Source organism: Neophocaena asiaeorientalis, unplaced genomic scaffold, assembly GCF_003031525.2.
Source record: "Neophocaena asiaeorientalis asiaeorientalis breed wild unplaced genomic scaffold, Neophocaena_asiaeorientalis_V1.1 scaffold177, whole genome shotgun sequence".
NCBI classification, from domain to species: Eukaryota; Metazoa; Chordata; class Mammalia; order Artiodactyla; family Phocoenidae; genus Neophocaena; species Neophocaena asiaeorientalis.
Window position 1 is genome coordinate 8,110,766 of NW_020172779.1, and position 18,402 is coordinate 8,129,167.

Consider the following 18,402-nt stretch of genomic DNA (forward strand, 5'->3'; position numbering starts at 1 on the left):
CCGGGGTTCCCAAAAAAAAAAAAAAAAAAAAAAAAATGCTGCAACTCAATTACTCCTCACAACAATTCCATGATGTAGGTACTGTCATTATCCCCATTTTACAGATAAGGGGACTGAGGCAGGTCAAGGTTTAGTACAGTGCCTGGTACAGCCAGGAGGACGCAGGGCAGGGTTCAAACTCAGGCAGTTTGGCTTCAGATTCTTTGCTCACTGTGCCTTGCTGCCTCTCTGAAGGAAGTAGGGGCTCCTTGGAGTAATTTTGAAATTAAGAAAAAATGAAATTGCAAAGTAAAATTAAAATAATTGAATACAAGTTTAAAAAGTACAAAGAAAGGGGAGTCACTCAAGTACTCTTATGTGGGTTAAGAGTGACTGTTTCCCTGCACTCTTTGGCACCTGCCAAACGTTATTTCTCAGGATGTGGTAGCTGGCTAACTGCCTCTTGTAGCCACTAGATTCCGCTCTCCCTCTGGCTTTTCTCCCTTGCCCTCTGAAGCCTTCCTCTAGACTTTCCTTGCCTTTGTTCTCTTTCTAGGAGCTTGTATTTATTAGTCAGGGTTCTCCAGAGGCATAGAACCAATAGGATGTCTCTTTCTCTCTCTCTCTCTCCATCTCTGTAAAGATATACATAGTACCCCCCTCCCCCAGATATAGATATATAGATGTTGCAGGAAAGGGACACCTTCCAGGCCCCGAGAGTGGGCTCTTGTCTGACACTCGGAAATGAATTGTCTGAGGAGACACATGTGCTGACAAAGCAAGAGACTTTATTGGGAAGGGGCGCCCGGGTGGAGAGCAGGAGGGGAAGGGAACCCAGGAGAACTGCTCTGCCACGTGGCTCGCAGTCTCGGGTTTTTTGGGAATGGGGTTAGTTTCCAGGTTGTCTCTGGCCAGTCATTCTGACTCAGGGTCCTTCCTGGTGGCGCTTGCATCACTCAGCCAAGATGGATTCCACCGAGGAGGATTCTGGGAGGTTGGGAGGACATGTGGACTGGTGTCTCCTCTCTCCTTGAGACCTTTCCCATTGATGGTAGCTTGTTAGTTCTGCGTTCCTTACCAGGACCTCCTGTTGTAAGATGACTCATGCAAGTGGCTACTATCTTGCCTGGCCAGGGCGGGCGGCTTCGGTCAGTGTTTACCCTAACATAGAGATAGATTTTATTCTTTAAAATAAAATATTTTGTTCTTTAGAATCTATCTATAGAATTTATTTATTTTAAGGAATTGGCTCATGCAGTCGTGGTGGCGTTGGCAAGTCCACACTATGCAGGGTAGGCCGGCAGGCTGGAGACGGAGAGAAGAGCTGATGCTGCAGTTTCGAGTCTGGAGGCAGGATTCCTTCCTTGGGGGCGGAGTGGGGGGCGGGCGTAGGCTTTTCCTCTTGAGGCCTTCAACTGATTGGATGAGGCCCATCCACACGGTGGAGGGTGATTTTCTTTACTCAGGGTCTACTGATTTAAATGTTAATCATGGGCTTCCCTGGTGGCGCAGTGGTTGAGAGTCCGCCTGCCGATGCAGGGGATGCGGGTTCGTGCCCCGGTCCGGGAAGATCCTACATGCCGCGGAGCGGCTGGGCCCGTGAGCCATGGCCGCTGAGCCTGCGTGTCCGTGAGCCTGTGCTCCGCAACGGGAGAGGCCACAACAGTGAGAGGCCCGCGTACCGCAAAAAAAAAAAAAATGTTGATCACATCTAAAAATTACCTTCACAGCAATATCTAGATTGGTGTTTGACCAAACAAATGAGCACCATGGCCTTGCCACGTTGACACATGAAATTCCCACTACAGGGCTCCTTGAAGAGATCTGGGGTTCATTTGGGCTTCTGTTAGTTTTCTAGAACACTGATGAGGCTCAGGCACTGGGACCGTAGGGAATACAGAGCTTTAGTTCTCTCCAAAAGGGAAATCTGCCCAAACTTCAGTGTTTTGTGTTTTGTTTTCAAGAAACCATTTGAAACCACCAAATGGGCTTGGGTGGTAAGTCTTGGTCTCTGGTTCTTAAGCCACAGTCCCTGGCTCCCAGATTTCAGAGGAGGAGCCCCTGTTCATACTGATTCAGGAAGAGCATATAGTAGACTTGTGTCTGATGCTGCACTGTTGTCTTTCTCAGAAGCACAAACTCAGTCCTTCCTCTCTGAATTCCTCTGGTACTTTGTCCCTCACTAGGGCACTCGGAACTTTGGATCGTATGTTGTGGTTGACGTCCACTCTCTTGCCCGCCTGGGGACCAGGTCGATAAAGTTATCTGAGAGCAAGTGCTGAGTTCACACTTCCGAATGGCTGTTCCGGTGCCCGGGACATTGCTGCTTCATAAACATGCCTCAAACATTGGCGAGAATTTGAAATGCCAATTCTCTGTGATGCTTCTTGGGTACAAACATGATTGGCGTCAGCCTCAATGAAGCCCATGTAGAACAGGAGGGAGGCAACTTTACACCTGTCCCTGACAGGCAGAGCCCTCCTGTCCAGTTTTTGCAGGTCCGCGTATCAGGGCAGCCAAGATAACTTGCTGCTGATTTAGGCTGTGGCTTTTATTTGCAGACAGATCGTCACTCAGCATGGGATGGGGGACATGCAGCAGAAGGATCAGAGGGAATTTGTCTGAAGGGGCAGAGCTAGAGTGTCTGTCTGATGCACTGTCCTGGCTTCCTGTATGGCTGTAGCAAGTTACCACAAATTTAGTGGCTTAATACAAATTCATTAGAAGGTCAGAAGTCTGGCACAGGTCTCACTGGGCCAAGGTCAAGGTGTCAGCAGGGCAAGGTTCCCTTATGTAGGCTCTAGGGGTTGATGGTTTCCTTGCCTTTTCCAGATTATAGACTTCGATATCATTGCTTGTCTCTTTGGGGAGCCATTATTCTGCCCACCATAGCAGCCTTATGATTTCCATTTTAAAATAAGGTATTAGTGTAAGATATGATTTTTTTTTTTTTTTTTGCGGTACGCGGGCCTCTCACTGCTGTGGCCTCTCCTGTTGTGGAGCACAGGCTCCGGACACGCAGGCTCAGCGGCCATGGCTCACGGGCCCAGCGGCTCCGCGGCATGTGGGATCTTCCCGGACCGGGGCACGAACCCACGTCCCCTGCATCGGCAGGCGGACTGTCAACCACTGCGCCACCAGGGAAGCCCCTAAGATATGATTTTTAATGGAAAGGTATAAAAATTTCACTAACTTTAACAATGTTAGTTTTTTTTAGAGAATTTGAGATATATTTATGTTTACTAAATTTATAAGTTATTAATTTACTTGGGAATGTTTTGCTTATTAGGGTTGAAGCTTCTTTGAGCAGGTATTTAAAGTTCTTATTTTTAAAAAAAGCAAATGCATTAGAGTTATAATTGCAGCTTTAAAATGTTTAAAGGAACTTTTATTGTTTGTAAAGGGGACTTGTTTAGTCTGTCCAATGTGAGTTTATCAAACAGTAATAAAAGGCCCTCTTATTTCGTATGAAAATTTACTAGACTCGTAAAGGTTTAGTTGAACTTAAAAGAAACTTTAATGAACACGAGGTTTCCACATTTGTTACTTTTTCAACTACCATTAATTTTTAACCAAGACACTATAAATAGTTGTATGCATGTAAGCTCAGGCTGATTCTTATTCTAGTCCAGGGTAAGTTTGTGGTCCTGAGACTTTCAAAAGCATTTTATGAATCTGTGTGTGGGTTTCTTCATTGATTCAGCCCAGGCATTGTGCTAGGTACAAATAAGATTACAGTGTAACAAAGTCCATATGCAAAAAAGTGATACAGAAGATGAGATTTTCTCAGTTGGAGGGAGCTTCAGCCAGGAGGTGGTCCTGAGGAGCAAGAGATGCTTATCCGACAGAGGGGCTGGGAAAAGCGTTCTAGGCAGGTGGAACGGCCTGCGCAAAGAATGCACGGGATGTGTAGGGAATGGTGAGATTTTGTGATCCTGTTGGGAGTTAAATAGAAAATCTCTCCTCAGGTGCCTTTTATGTCATTTTCTGATGGAGAGTTAGTGGCAGGATCAGGGCAGGTTCCAGAGTAAATGTGTCGGGGAGGTCTGTCATCCATGGGTTAGTCACTTGAGCATATTATACCCAACTAGGAATGCAGTGCAATTCCTAACCCGATTCTCTTGCTGTTCAGGAAATCATAATTATTAACATTTACTGAGCTCACATTTTATGTGCCCGGCTCCTAGCACTTTACATGTATTAGCTCACTTAACCCTCACAGCCACAGCAATAGATTTATTATCAACAGAGTCGAGGAAACGGACACAGAGAAGGGTGTTAAGTAAGGTGACAAAAGTTACACTACAGGTAAGTGACAGGACCACGATCTGAACCTTGCACAAGCCGTTTCCTCTTTCTGGCATGCTCGTGCCCTCATCCTCTGAGGCTGGCTCCTTCTCACCTTTCAACATCACTTCCTCAGAGAGCTCCCCCTACCCCCAACCCACCTTGTTATTCTGCATCTCAGTCCCTTGTTTATTCCCTTCATAGCACTTATTACAAATTAAATTCATCCCCTACTTGTTTTTTTCTTTCCCACTAGAATCTAAATTCCATTAGGATAGAGACCCCATCTGTCTCGTTCACCATCCTATACCCAGTGCCTTGCACAGTGTAGCATATAGTAGCTGTTCAATAAATGTCTGTTGATGAGTAAATTAATACTGACTTTAAAGTTCATTATTCCCAAAGCATTCTATTATATGAATAGTAAGTAGAAATACCCCATTTGAGCATAATACTGTATTTCTGATTCAGGTTGGTACTCAGCATCAAGCTTAGTTTTCTATGTATTCCTAGAAAATTTTACAACGATGATAAGTTTCTGGGAGAAGGAATATAACTTTCACTCAGCAAAAGATAAACATACTCAGTTCGATAAAAAACCAACTTGAATTGACATGCACCAAAAATGCACCAGTGTGTGTTGTTGGAAAAACATTTATTGCAATTCAGTGTCAAAAAATTTTTACAAAAATACGCCACCGTCTGGTACAAACAACTATAAAAAAAGAAATCGGTTCATCATGCAAGAAAAGAGTGCAAATAATTTATACAGAAAGACTCAGCTCACACAATATTAAATAAACATCTTTGCATGTAATTGGTCTAACCTTAAACTTTTAGTTAAAATGTTCAATCCCCTATTGTATTTTTAATTAAAAAAGTACTTTAAAGCTTCTAAAGCTTAGGATATGGACTTTAATATACACCCCCTCTGGCTAGGGTGATTGGCACTTGGTAGAATAAAGATGGCGCCAAGTGTTCTCAAGTGTAGAGCACTGCTTGGAGCCTTCTGTTTAACAGACTTGTGTATCATTAATTGAACAAACATTTCTATACTCAAAGACAGAAAAAGTCATGTTCAAACTCCAGAAGTAATGTTGTAGCAGATGGAGTTTCAAGAAGTTCAGAGTTTTGAAGCAGCCATCCATTTTTGGCCAGACGGAGCAGGGCCTGAGTTTTGAGAGATCTCTCAGAAAGCTTTGTTTGCTGAGTTCAAGGACACTTTGAAAAATGTCTAGCAGACAAAGTCATGAATATCGTGGTCCCTTGCTCCTTGCTGCCTCATGGAACAACCCCCCTTTGCTTGTGAGGTTTAGCAGAGAGTGATCTTCCACTGGGTGGAAGCTTATTGGATCTCACAGCAGGTACCAGGGAGATGGAAGGGATGGATCAGATGTACCTTTTAGTCTAAGGGGAGAGGAAATACCTGCTTGGTTACCATCAGAACCTCGGTTTCTAGAAAGCAAGCCAGCTGCTCAGCCATTATGTGTCTCAGGGGCCACCTTTATAATTAAAATCTAATTATCCAGGGAAAAATAAACTTGTCAAAATATGCTGCTTACTTTGTGGCAAGCAGGTTGTACTCACTAGTATGCCGTACTCACAGCAGAGTCAGAGTCAGTAACAATGTTAAGCAACTCCTTAACTTCTCCAGGAAGAATCAGGGACTTAAAATGTCTTTAACAGTTAACGGCCGGACACCGAACACTGGACACGAACGTGCCTTCCACAGCGAACGTCTTGAGAAGAATCAGCTTAGGTGTCACGTGTGTCCAGCCACAATAAAAGGTGCTGGGGCAGGGGGTACAAAGTCAAGGCCTCAGAAAGTCCCAAGTTTACGCTCAGGTCCACTGCTGAGAGCCAGGTGGGTTGAGGCATGTCACCTGAATATTCTGGACCCACTACCTCATTTTGAAAGGCAGAAGGAATGCCAGACTCCAGCGTTTCTAACGTCCCTTCCAGCGCTCAAGTCTGGGGGAGGAGTTTCCTTCCTTTGGAAAACCACGAGGGTTGACTCTCCTTAACAAAACGGAGAAGAAAGCATCTACAGAAAACATTGAGTTTAAAGGAATTACGATCTTGTTTGTTGAAGACATCAGGGGCCAGAGATATATCAAAGAGCCCCATCTCTGCGATTGCCTAGAGGTTGAGGGTGTTTCTGAGGTCTGTTTAAACACTAATAGGATTTTAGGCCAGCATCCAGTCAGAGGATGGTTCACAGACTCGGAGAGTTGGAAACAGATTAAAACAAAAAAACACGAAAAACAACAGATGTCAACATAGAAAATGATGATAGAGTTTAGTTTAAAAAAAATTCACACATAAAATTATTACAGTTAAAAAAATTCACACGTAAAATAGCGTGTTTTCATAGCAAGACATAATTGCCCTTCAGCCTGGCAGGAATATATAAACTCAGGTGCCTATTTTATGATAAACATTGTATTGAACACTAAGAATGATATACTTTTGAAATGACTGAACTTCTTGTAAATCACACCACTTGCTTAGACAAATGAAATTCCAAGCTCTTTCTCTTCTCCCGTATAAAAACAACGGAAACAAGGAGCCTCTGTTAATTGCAAGCTCCCAAACAGTTTATGAAGAGAGAACTGTGGCAATAAGGCAATACACACTCATTACCTTCCTTCACCATTGCCAAGTAAAGCCTGTTCTTGCCTTGACAGTTTTGCAGCCCATCTAAAATATCAGTATCTCCTCTGAGCCACTTCAATATAAAATGGATCATCACTAAACATAGGTCATCTTACAGCTGACCCTTTTGATCTCAAAACTGGGGATGTTTTCACATTGTAGTTTCTGCTACAATCCTCCCACGTGACTGGTCCATCCACTAAAAGTAACAGCATTGAGTAATAACACTATCTAGTTTAAAATGTCTGGATCTTGTTATAAGTTGAGCCCTCCTAAGCTTCGCATATTCTCCTTTCCTCAAATGCTGTGCCTTCTTCTCAAGACTCTAGGATCGTTGCTCGGAAACCTGTGTGTTGAACCAAAGCATAACACCCCTGTGGCTCGGCTTCCACTGTTCTGGACAAAACTCTTTCCTTCTCTGGAAGTCCAGATTACTTTCATATTTGACATCAATTTTAAATTCTCCTTTACAGAGTTGGGGTGGGGGTAGGTAGGTACAGCAAAGACAGTAGAGCATTCTGTCTCTTCCAGCACTTTCCATTGTCATGTCCCTTCTGGCTTTTAGAACAGCGGTTCTGAGACAGAGATTCTTTGTTTTTGTTTTTTAGGTCACTTTGTCCTGGGAGGGTTTGCCAATAGAAATTCTATAGACAATTAGTGCCCAGGGAACAAGCATTTTCTTTTTAACTCGCTTTACTTATACGTGAGGCTCTGGCCATGCTTCACAGCCACCCAGTGGCACCAACACAGGTGCTCACACCTGCTGTGCTCTTTTTCCCCACTGCCCTCCCACAAACCACAGCATCAAAGACATGCCACTTCTATTCCTTCCCCTCTCCCTCTCCACCTGCCATTTCCTTCCTCATTCTCCTCTTCCAATGAAAGGGAACCACAAATGTTGGTTTCTTCTTTTCTTTTCCTTAAAAATTTTCCTTGACTCTGTCACACACCACCTCCAATTATGCCAGAGGAGATGGGGAGAGCCCCGAGTCACCATCTGGGTAGATATTTCAGAAAACCGTTAAGCCTATCCCTTGTGGTAGGGTCGTTCTGCACAGATGCTCCTGCTGCCTGGGGCACGCTATGCGGTCATGAGCACCACGGACAGTCCAAGTGACACTGGTTCGCCAGTTTCGTGCTGACAGCCAAAGCGGGCAACATTTCTGGGACTGCAAACCTGAAGGTGCCGAGGAGTCTCCGCCTGCTCCTTCAGCATGGAGGGGTGGAGGTCATGAGTTGGGGGGAAGATGTGGAAGGCTATGAACGCCAAAAAATGCCAGAGTCAACAGTTCCAGAGCCCTCACAGCAACGACAGCCCCAGCTCCACTCACATCTTTAAGGAAGCTGAGACCTTTGCGAGAACCTGCCTGAATTATGGAAGACAGAGCTTTTTATTCCATGGTCTGGACCCTGCATTCTCAGTGTGACCTTGACTCGGGGGGGGGCGAAGAGGTGTTACAGTAGTTTGTGGCCCTCCAAAGCTCAACCTTACCCAACAAGATCTTATTCTTTAGTATTTACTTTTGCTCAGAGTTGAAATAAACAATTTACGTTTTTCTTGTTCAGGGGGGTGGTGATGAAAAAAGATATTAAGAAATCCTGGTGTAGGCACAGACCTTGCAAAGTGAGGAACATCAACTAGTGGTCGAGTTCCCTTCCGGATGCTGGTACTTGGGTTGTGCTTTGAGGGAAGGGCGTGAAGGGGTCCTACATCACTAGTTGGTCCCTTGGCTTGTCTCTATACATTCTTAACCATCTCTCCCCATTTCAGGTCACCCCAAATTCAACCCCTAAGAATACACTGCTCCTCAATGTAAATGTGAACCAAGTTCCTATTTCTGCTTCACTTATGTGCCAAGGTCATGCTGGGTGGCCACTTTACTTACTAAAAAAACAAAAGAAAGCAAATACAATTGCAGAAATATGTACATTGTTGTAGAAAAGCAAAGTTCTATAAAAAGTAAAAAACAAAAACATCCCCCATTCCCTCCCAGGAATATTGACTCCTTAAGTCCTGAGATTTCCTTCTCCCACATAGTTACCTGCTGGTATTGGCCTAGCAATTTCCCCTGGGGTTTGGAGCAAGTTAAGGATGAACTCATGGTACCTCTGCTCCCTATCTGGCTGGAATGCCAAGCTTTACTTTATCATCCTTACAAGAAGCCCTACCTCAGGTTGACTAAATTTTGGTGTTGCATGTAAAGAAAACTCCTCAACTATCACCCACCAAGAGGAACAGCAGCTGATATGTAAAAACCTGTTTTACAAGCCTTTATCAGTACTCTGGCTCCAAACAGTCCCCAGGGATAGGCTTATCCGTGAAGATACCCCAGGAAGCCCAGACAAGCCAAGAAGTTAAACAGGAATAAAGTCTTCACAGCTATTGGGTGACTAATTCCATCTTTTCTGTGGCAGGATTTCCTCTTGAACTGTTTTTAATTGGCCTTATGATGATGTCCCGAATGAGCTACAACGTGGAAGGAAAAAAGGCATAGATGCTTTGGGGTTGTTCTAGAAAAGAGGCAACCCCGAAGAGTGTCCCATTCGTCTAAAAAGGAAGCCTGAAGCATGATGAGGATTGCCTCCAATATCTCTTCCTGTTTTAAATCACTTTTTATATGATGAAGAAACAAGAAAAACAGAGACTGCCTACTGGACCACGCGCTTTGTCCGAGCGAGTATTGTAGCTTTCCGAGGTAGACTATTGTGTGGTATCTTCAGAAGATAAGGCCCTATACCCATGCGGGTTTAAGATGAGTGGTGCTTCCTTTGCCTTTTCAAAACAAACTCCAGATCAAAACCCAAAGCCCAGGGATTTCTCATATGTAGTTTTTCTTCTTTTTTTTTTTTCCAACACATTTTTCACATTGTAAACAAAGAGCATTCTATCCTGTATTTGAGTTTTGCCCCTTTCTCCCACATCTCTAGGGAACTATAAAGGAGTCTCAGTGAACGTCAAGAGAATTCCATTTTCACCGATGAAACAGAATTCCTGCCTCATAGTCTTGCTGGCAAATCATTAGGAAAAATAGTTTATTTACAGTATTTCTGCTTTTCCATACCAATTCTAATGAGAAGTCCATATGCTTAAATTCCCAGCCAGCAACTGCATCTCTCCCCTCCAACGTCCTCTCAATGGCTTATCGCAGAAGTTTTGAGCCAATGTCTAAAATGTACACTATTTACAAATGAAGCGTCCAAACTCTGTATTTCCAACCATCCAGTCAGCAGGGGGACCCTTCTGAAGTGTTGTCATGTGCTGGGATTCAGAACTTGAACAAGTTGATAAAGTCCTGGGGTGAAAGTGAAACGGAGCAGCTCTCTGGGTTATTGGCTGTGCACGGGTGATCGGTGCCCTAGAAAGGAACATCGTGGTTAGGTGGGCATTCTCGGCAGCATCTCATTGGCTTGTAGCACCCTAAGTAAGGCATTGCCCAACCTCAAAACAACATTCCTCTGTCAAGAATGCCCTGTGTTATGGAAAAACTAAAGAGCTGCGTGCGCGCGCACAGACACGCGTGCACAGAGCGATGGGGGAGTTTGGGGGGGGGCTTGCAGGAAAAAATAAACACGGGGGTGAAGGAAACGAAGGTCTTTGAAAGTTTCTCTCCCCAGGGGCTGAATCAGTTTTACCTTCACCTTCAGCTGGGGGCTACAACAGTGAAGAGCAGGAAAGCATTTGGCGACACAGTGCTAGTGCCATTGGCTCTTAGGGGCTGGGCTGGGGATGTGTGGCAACGACCTCCAAGACATATACCTTCCAGGAAAGAATATGGCAGTGTCTGCAAAGCTGAAGGGTGTCTCCATACTGCTCTTTCCGTGGGTAACAGCGCACAAGTTTAAAATACATCTTCTTCCAATCCAGCTGTCCTTTATCTGACAAAATTAATCGCCTGCGGATCTAAATATCAAACAAATAAAAGTAGTTCTGAAAAGTTCTGCTCCTGCCTCCTTTCCACCTTTTTCATCTATACCCTGGCAACAGCTAGGGAAAAAGTAGCAAAGATATAAAGAAGTTGCTTCTGAGCTCTACCTAGTGAAGGAAACAATAGCTTTTAACCAGTCTTTAAAAGAAACAGGTGGCCGATGACGCCTGACTGGTGACCTGTACTAAATTGCATTTGGATGGTCTTGAAAGTTTAGGTGATCTCAATAAACCACTTCAATCTTTTCTTTGCTGTAGACTTGAGTGATTATTTCCAGGGAGATGCAGTGACTGCTTGGCACCACGGCTCTATTTTATATCGAAATATTAGTGGTTTCGTGAACAGCACTTGTTGAGCTCACACTTCTATGTAAAGAAGTTGGAAAAAATATCTGAGGCAGTGTGCGGAGGGGAAAGAGGCCTAGACTGGTGTCAGAAGGCCCAAATTCAAATTCAAGGCCAGTTTCCTCACCTAGAGAGCGCTCCACTCATTTGGATATGTCACTTAGCCACTTGTGGCCTTAGTCTCTCCATCTGTTTGAAGTGGGCATAATGATATCTACCCTTCCCTGGGTCATTAACACAAAATGAAATAACATCAGTAAAAGTCCTTTAGCTGTAAAATCTCATAAAAATGTAAGTTATTTTGTTAGAGAAAAGAAGGACTGGTGCCAATTTATGAATTTTTTTTGGAGCAAGTTGTAACATGGGACTAGGTTAAGAATATAAGGTTTTTTTTTTTCCTATTGAAACACATAAACAAAATCTCACAGATATTATTTAGAAACTCCTTTAACTGTTTTCTAGTCAAACCAGGGAGCCCTGGAGAGTGGGTTTGAGAAGGATGCCAAGGCAGCTTGAGGGGGGGCGGGCAGAGAGGAAGAGAAGGAAGAACAGCCACTGGGCTGCACTGACCTGCCGCTCGGAGAAGTGGTACTGGCAGAGCTTCTTCCATAAGAGCCGGTCCTCGCTGAGCACGTGCAGGTCAGGGGCTGCCTGGCCCAGGCTGACCAGGTCTCGCCCGTCGCTCAGCCTTTGCATAATGTTCAGTTGTAAGCACAAAGGCAGGTCAGTGAAGGTGAGGCCTTTGAAGGCAGGCTGTGGGGAGAAGGGTTATGTTAAGTTGCAGGGCAGAGAGTAGCTATGCACCAGGTGACACCAAGGATGCAGCTGTCCCCTCAGCTTCCAGCCTCAAGGTGGTTTATTGATCAGAGATCAAAGCAGCAGTTCTCTCTACTCTTAAGTACAGACACAGGACCCATGACCGAGACCCGCAAAGAACAGCCTGGAGCGGCTCCAGCAGATGGTGCCAGAGGGATTTTCCTAAGTTGCACAAGGCTTTTTTTTTTTTTGCGTGCATTATGAAATGATCACCACGATAAGTCTAGTAACCATGTGTCCCCATATAAAGTGATTACAGTTTTATTGGCCGTATTCTTTATATTGTATATTACAGCCCCAATGGCTCATTTATTTTATACCTGGAGGTCTGAATCCCCTTCATCTATTTACACTTTTTCTCTGAAAGATTCCCCTAATAGCGCACGTTGGATTCCTGTGCTTCACTCAATTACAATATTCGCTACCTTCCCAAAGGACTCACTACCCTGGACAGAGCACCTCCAGCCTCAGGTCTCACTGCCCACCTCCTTGTGACCACTGATCTCCCCAAGTAGGTTTTCTCACCGGCCCCCAAACACGCTGCCCACAAGGCCCTCACTCTGCCCGGGCCTCCGCTTGTCCACATGTGACTCTTCTTCACATCCAGTTCAAACTCACTTCCTCTGAAAGGCCTTTTCTGCTTTGGTGACTCCCTCAGGCCTTAGCCACTGCATCTTCCTAGAATTCCTAGGATCTCTTTCAGGTGCCTTTTGCAACAACTTCCTTATTGTCATGTCACGTAACCCATCTGCAGAAGGAAGCTTGAATGGAACACTCCTGCTAGGATCTAAGCTCCACGGAGGCAGAAATTTTTGTGTTTTTTCGTTGCTATGTCTAGAAGAGTCTAGAAGTGTGCTAGCATATAGTAGGCACTCAATAAATATATGTGGAATGATAAAAGTCAAATAATTCAATAGGTACAAACAGCAACAACAGAAAGACTCTATACTGGTGTGTGTGTGTGCGTGTGTGTGTGTGTACACATGTGTATGCACGCTTTGGGAATGGCTGGTCAAGAACCTTTCAGCCTAAGATCCATCATCCATTTAGCGTCTCTATTCAAACCTAGGGCTGTACGGGACATTTTGATAACTATTAGTCTGTGGAGAACATACTGGCAGTTAATCATGAGCTTCTGCAGAAGTTGCTTCTACATATCCTTGAATTTATATTTAAGCCCTTTAATGTTTAAATTCTGATGAGCTCATGTTGTTCCACCCAGACCCAGATCCTCGAAGGCAAGGTCTAAGCTTGTATCCCTTGCAGACTAGCCCAGCACAAAACCCCTCTCCTGAGTACCTATTATGCCTGGCACCGGAGCTGCTGCAATGGGCGAGAGACCCAGAAATATAGGCAAGTCATTAGAGAACAAAGGTTAAATGCCATCAAGGATGTAAGCGCCAAGTGCTATGGGAACAATCTGTACAGAAGGTCCTCAGTAGTATTCGTTGCTATTTCTTGAACAGCAACTGGCTGCTGCCATCTGGATAAGAAGTCAGCTCAAATCGCTCGAGACCATGGTTCTTTGTCCTTCCCATGCTAGTCCTGGGTGAGCTCTTGAATTTGAACTACTGACATTTTTAGCTCAGTGTTCTATCACCTCTGGAGGTCACACAAAAAAACACAAAAAAACAAAACAGGATGAAGAAACCCTTCCTTAGCTGAGGGGAAAATATCCTGGGAATGAGTACTGAGTTCCCTCCTCGAAATTTTAGGGAACTGAACTCTGTACGAGGCACATCAAGGCTGGAACACACAGGATTCCAGGCGGACACACAGTCTCAGCAATTCCCTCCTGCGTCTCTGCAGAGCAGGACAGGCGTGCAGAGGGAAGGTGGGCAGTGGCAGGGCGGCTTGGGAAGTTGGACGATGGAGGAGAATGGGAGGTGGCATGGGAGGGACATGGGTTGGACGAGCAGCATCCGGATCCCAAGTGCCCTTGGGAAATCTGGGTCTCAGTTTCCCTGTGTCCAAAATGAACTGGCTTAGTAGAAGTCTCTGAAGATCCTTTCCAGCTCCAGCAATCTCAGACTTGGAGTAGCTTCAGCCTCCTAATTCGTGAGAAGTGTCTGTGACTTGACAATTTATATGGTTCAGGCTGCTGGGCTGAACTTTCAATTGTTTGCAAAATTCAGGACTTTGCCGGACTGCAGAAGGTCCTAGACCTATTTGTCATTTATCATCTGCTGCTGATCGTATGAGCCAATAAAACTGCCATGAGATTTTCTTTTTGTTTCCAGCACTTCAAAGCATCTACTTTTTTGGTTAAAACTCCCAGGCCAATTATTACATGAACTTCTATTAAAGTCCACTTGGCAGAATTCACTCTCAGATTTTCAAACCTGAACTTTTCCAAAATCCTTGCCCAGACCCCATGCTGAGTCCTTACTCCTGGTAAATGATTAACTGCTTGCATGCCTTCTTCTATTTGAATATAAACATATAAAAGAAAAAGAAGTTAGTCGTGCTCCCCCTATCAAGTGTTTTGCTGAAAATCTTTTTATATTCATCCTGCCCACCCCCCCCCCCCCCCCCCCCCCCCCCCCCCCCCCCCCCCCCCCCCCCCCCCCCCCCCCCCCCCCCCCCCCCCCCCCCCCCCCCCCCCCCCCCCCCCCCCGCCATGCTTCCAGACTCTCTGCCTTGTTCACAGGACACTATGATTCTATTTGCTTTTTTTCCCCTACAAGCCAGTTCTCTTAGTTTTTTTCTCCCTTCATTCTTTATTATATAAATTATTTTTGCCAATAAAAATTGGCTCCATAGAATTAGATAGGAAATTTTGAAGGAAAACAAGATTATCTGCTGGGAAAATACTGATAGAACTTTGGCAAATAGAAAGCAATTACTGTAAATGTCACCTTAACATTTTCACGTAATAACATACTTCTCTTTGGTCCAAACTGTTAAAAAGTAAGTTTTAAAATACAGTCCAGACTGAAGTAATTAAGTTCCTTCTCTCTCTATCTTTCCTTCCAGCATGGCTCTCAAAATATTGTAGCTCAGAGCTGAGGAGGGCTGGGAAGGAGGGCGTGAGGGAGTGGAGTGTCATGGGTAAAAGTATAGCCTCTGCAGACAGGCCTGGGTTCAACCCACATCTTATTGGTGGGGAGGGCCCAGCCAGATTGTTCTTAACCACTCAGTGTGCTTTTTCTCATGAGACAATGCCTGGAAGTACCGAGCACAGTGGCCAGTAAATATTAGCTATTATGATGACTCCTACTTACAATTAGTCACTAGATGAGTTAATGAATACATTAGAGGACTTAGAAGAGTGTCTGCCACAGAGTGAGCCCTTCATAATAATAACAGCTGACGCATTTACAATACTTACTATGTGTCAGGCACTGTTCTGAGTGCTTTCTATATATTACCTGATTAAATCTCACACCAGGGCATTGAGATAGGCACGACTGCCTCCATTTTCCAAATGAGGAAGTTGAGGCACAGAGAATTCAAATCACTAGTCCCAGATCCTGCAGTTGGTCAATTTTCATGCTCAACTGTAAATACAGGGCAATATTTTCCAACTGTATTCCTCTGCACATTGAACAAGTTCTAAGGTAGGTGGTGGGAGGAGTGTCCCCTTCAATCATTTATTTATTCAACTAAAACTTATTGACTGCCATCTGCTCTGGTCCAGGGACAAGGAATAGAGCAGGGAACAAGATGGTGATGGCCTTTCTTTGTGGAGTTTATAAGCCAGTGCAGGAGACAGGAAAGTGAATACACATATGAGATGATTTCAGATCATAATAGCGGCTCTGAAGAAGGTAAGATGATAGTGGCTTCAGTAGACTGGATGGTCAGGGAGGGAGGTGGCTTAAAAACCCCGAGGCAGGACCAAGCTTAGAGCGTGCAGAGAATAGCTAGGCCTGACTGGGGTGCCGTGAGCAGAGGGGAGGGTGAGATGAACTTCAGCGTTTGATCTGTCCTGCATAGGATTTCATTAGATATAAAAGGTTTGCAAAAGGCTGGGTCATTGAATAAATAGTTGGAAGAAAGCTAGATTGAAAAAAAGTCTGGAAACCACTGATGTTAAAAGCTTTGCCGTTTTAAGAATAAGAAGCCCAGGGTTCTGGCCTCAGCTCTGGCCCTGATTGCTCTGTCACTTGGGGAGAGTCACTGGGCTTCTCTGATCCCCCTTTACCCTCACTCCATGAAGAGTTATAGCAACTACAATGGGTACCTCCCAAGAGAGTTTGTAGATCAATAGAGGGGGGCTTTGGGGAAGTAAACCCATGGAAGTGCAAGGTATGTGGGCAGATGTGGCCAAGTGGGGGGCTCCTGTGAGGTGGACAGAGAGAACAGAGGCAAGTTCTGGGCAAGTGTGACCATCTAAATGGGTGTTCCAAGTTGCTGGAGGGAAGATGCCCTTGGGACTAATGGGACTTGCTCATTTATATCGCTGGTTGAGTATCACTGGGGTGTGTGTGTGTGTGTGTGTGTGTGTACTGTAGCCTAAGTGACTCTAAGGAAGACACAGAACTCTGAGACTTCCAATTATTTGCTGTTTCAGAGTTAAGGAAAAAAACAACTAAGGCACAGAGAGGTTATTAACAGTAAAGTCAAGGACACTGCATTTTGCAAACTTCATAGAGTGAAATATTTAAAAGAGGTCAAAGAAGTTTTTTCATGTTTCTTTCTCGAGAGACGGGGCAGACCCAAACTTTATCAGCCTGGGTCCCGGAACCACTTAAAACAGCCATGGTCAGTGATTAGATAAGACAGCCAAGTGCTACGTGAGCCGCCTAAGTGTGTGTGTCCATTAGGGAGCCTTGAGCGATTACACCAGCGTCTTTCTCACATTTTTTCTGTGCCTTAGTCCTCTTGCTCACTCTTAAGAGGCCAAGAGCTGGGGGCCAGCTTATGTTTTAAAAGCCGAAAGAAACTACTGGTAGGAAGTTTAGCTGGTAACGTGTGGTTTTTTTTGGTTTGTTTGCCTTGAGTGAGAATTGCTCATGTCTTTTCCTACCTGTATGTTTACAGCCTTTACTCAAAGCTATTCAGTATGTCCATGTGGTCAAGCAGAGGCCCGGGCAGAGTGAGGGCCTTGTGGGCAGCGTGTTTGGGGGATCTCCCCTGCTTGGGGAGATCAGTGGTCACAAGGAGGTGGGCAGTGAGACCCGAGGCTGGAGGTGCTCATGTCTTTTCCTACCTGTATGTTTACAGCCTTTACTCAAAGCCTTCCTTTATCATAACTATTAATAATTGGAACTAGAGTTTTAAAAGGCTGGTGCCAGTTCTCCAAGCCACTGCCATCACAGCGCTGTTGTATACAAGGCAGCATCCTAACGCCATAAACAAACTCGTACTTTAAGAGGAAATGGGCAGAGATCTCCAGATCCCACTAGAGATTTCAGTGAAGTAGCCTACATCGGCCCCAAGGTCAAGTTTCTAGCTTTCCCAGCGCGTTTCCATTGGCTGTCGTCGTTCACATACTCTGATCCCGCGCTGCCAGGTTCTTCTCCCCACACCCCCTTTATCGGAAGGTCCCCCAGCCCACCCTCAGCACCCAATGGAAAGCATCCAATCAGAACTGTCCAGGCTTTTCCATCACCAGAGAGGGTTTAAAGTCCTGGCGAGGCTGCCCAGCACCCCAGCAGAGGAACCAACTGCAGCCGTTCCTGCTGGGAGGAGGCTGGGGTGCTCCAGCTTACCCTGGTGATTTGGATGTTATTCAGCTGCTGTTGCCAGTGTAGAATGGTCTCCATTCGATACACCCACATGTTAATGTTCCCAACCAGCACAGACTTGCCGACTCTTTGGACCAGTGTACATAAGGACGTGTAGAGGGTCTGGAGTAGTTCCCTTATTAGTCTGATGTTTTGTTGGTCTTCCAGGACTTGAGTGGGGAAGAAAAAAAAGTAGTTAACGTTTATGAGACTAGAACACTCCATAGTTCACAAGTGGTTCTTTCTTCTTCTCTCCTCTGCTCGTGTTACCTGGGTACACCCACTGGGGATATGGTTTTCTTTCTCACTGGTGTTTATTCTACACTTGGCCAAGCTTCTGCACTCGAGGTTATTGGGTAGAGTTTCCATTATCTAGGTCCCTCTTTGTTCTCTTCTCCCCGTTTTCTACAAAGACTCTTTCTCTTTTCATTGTCCTGCCAGCACCAATAGCTCACCTGATCTGAAAGCAGCTGCTTTTGCCCAGGAGTGATGTCTCTTTTAGATGATCAGTGGCAGAAGCACAGGTCTGGGGGTCAGGAGCTTGGATTCTCATCCAGTCTGGCTCACTCTTTGTGTGATTATGGATAAATCACTCTTTCTCCCGTATACACAATGAGTCAGTTGAGCCAGAGACGTAAAGTTCTTTCTAGCTCAGAGAGTCTATGGATCTATTCTGCCTTGTACACAGCTCAATTTTCTAGGAATTTGGAATCTAGAGGTTCA

The 18,402-nt window shown here is 45.0% G+C and overlaps 2 protein-coding genes across 2 annotated transcripts in view; one reads left to right on the forward strand and one right to left on the reverse strand.

Annotated features, from left to right (window-relative positions):
- Positions 1-9,435, forward strand: part of NTAQ1 (N-terminal glutamine amidase 1) — a 64,102-nt gene extending 54,667 nt beyond the window's left edge. The window contains exon 6 of the mRNA XM_024741041.1: positions 9,337-9,435. Coding sequence (XP_024596809.1) covers positions 9,337-9,416 — 80 coding nt within the window. The 3' untranslated portion in view covers positions 9,417-9,435. The remainder of the gene's footprint in view (positions 1-9,336) is intronic.
- The window catches only part of FBXO32 (F-box protein 32), a 34,313-nt gene continuing 20,815 nt past the window's right edge, over positions 4,905-18,402 (reverse strand). The window contains exons 6-9 of the mRNA XM_024741039.1: positions 17,665-17,849; positions 11,762-11,944; positions 10,679-10,822; positions 4,905-10,277 (exon numbers count right to left, since the gene is read on the reverse strand). Coding sequence (XP_024596807.1) covers positions 10,188-10,277; positions 10,679-10,822; positions 11,762-11,944; positions 17,665-17,849 — 602 coding nt within the window. The 3' untranslated portion in view covers positions 4,905-10,187. The remainder of the gene's footprint in view (positions 10,278-10,678; positions 10,823-11,761; positions 11,945-17,664; positions 17,850-18,402) is intronic.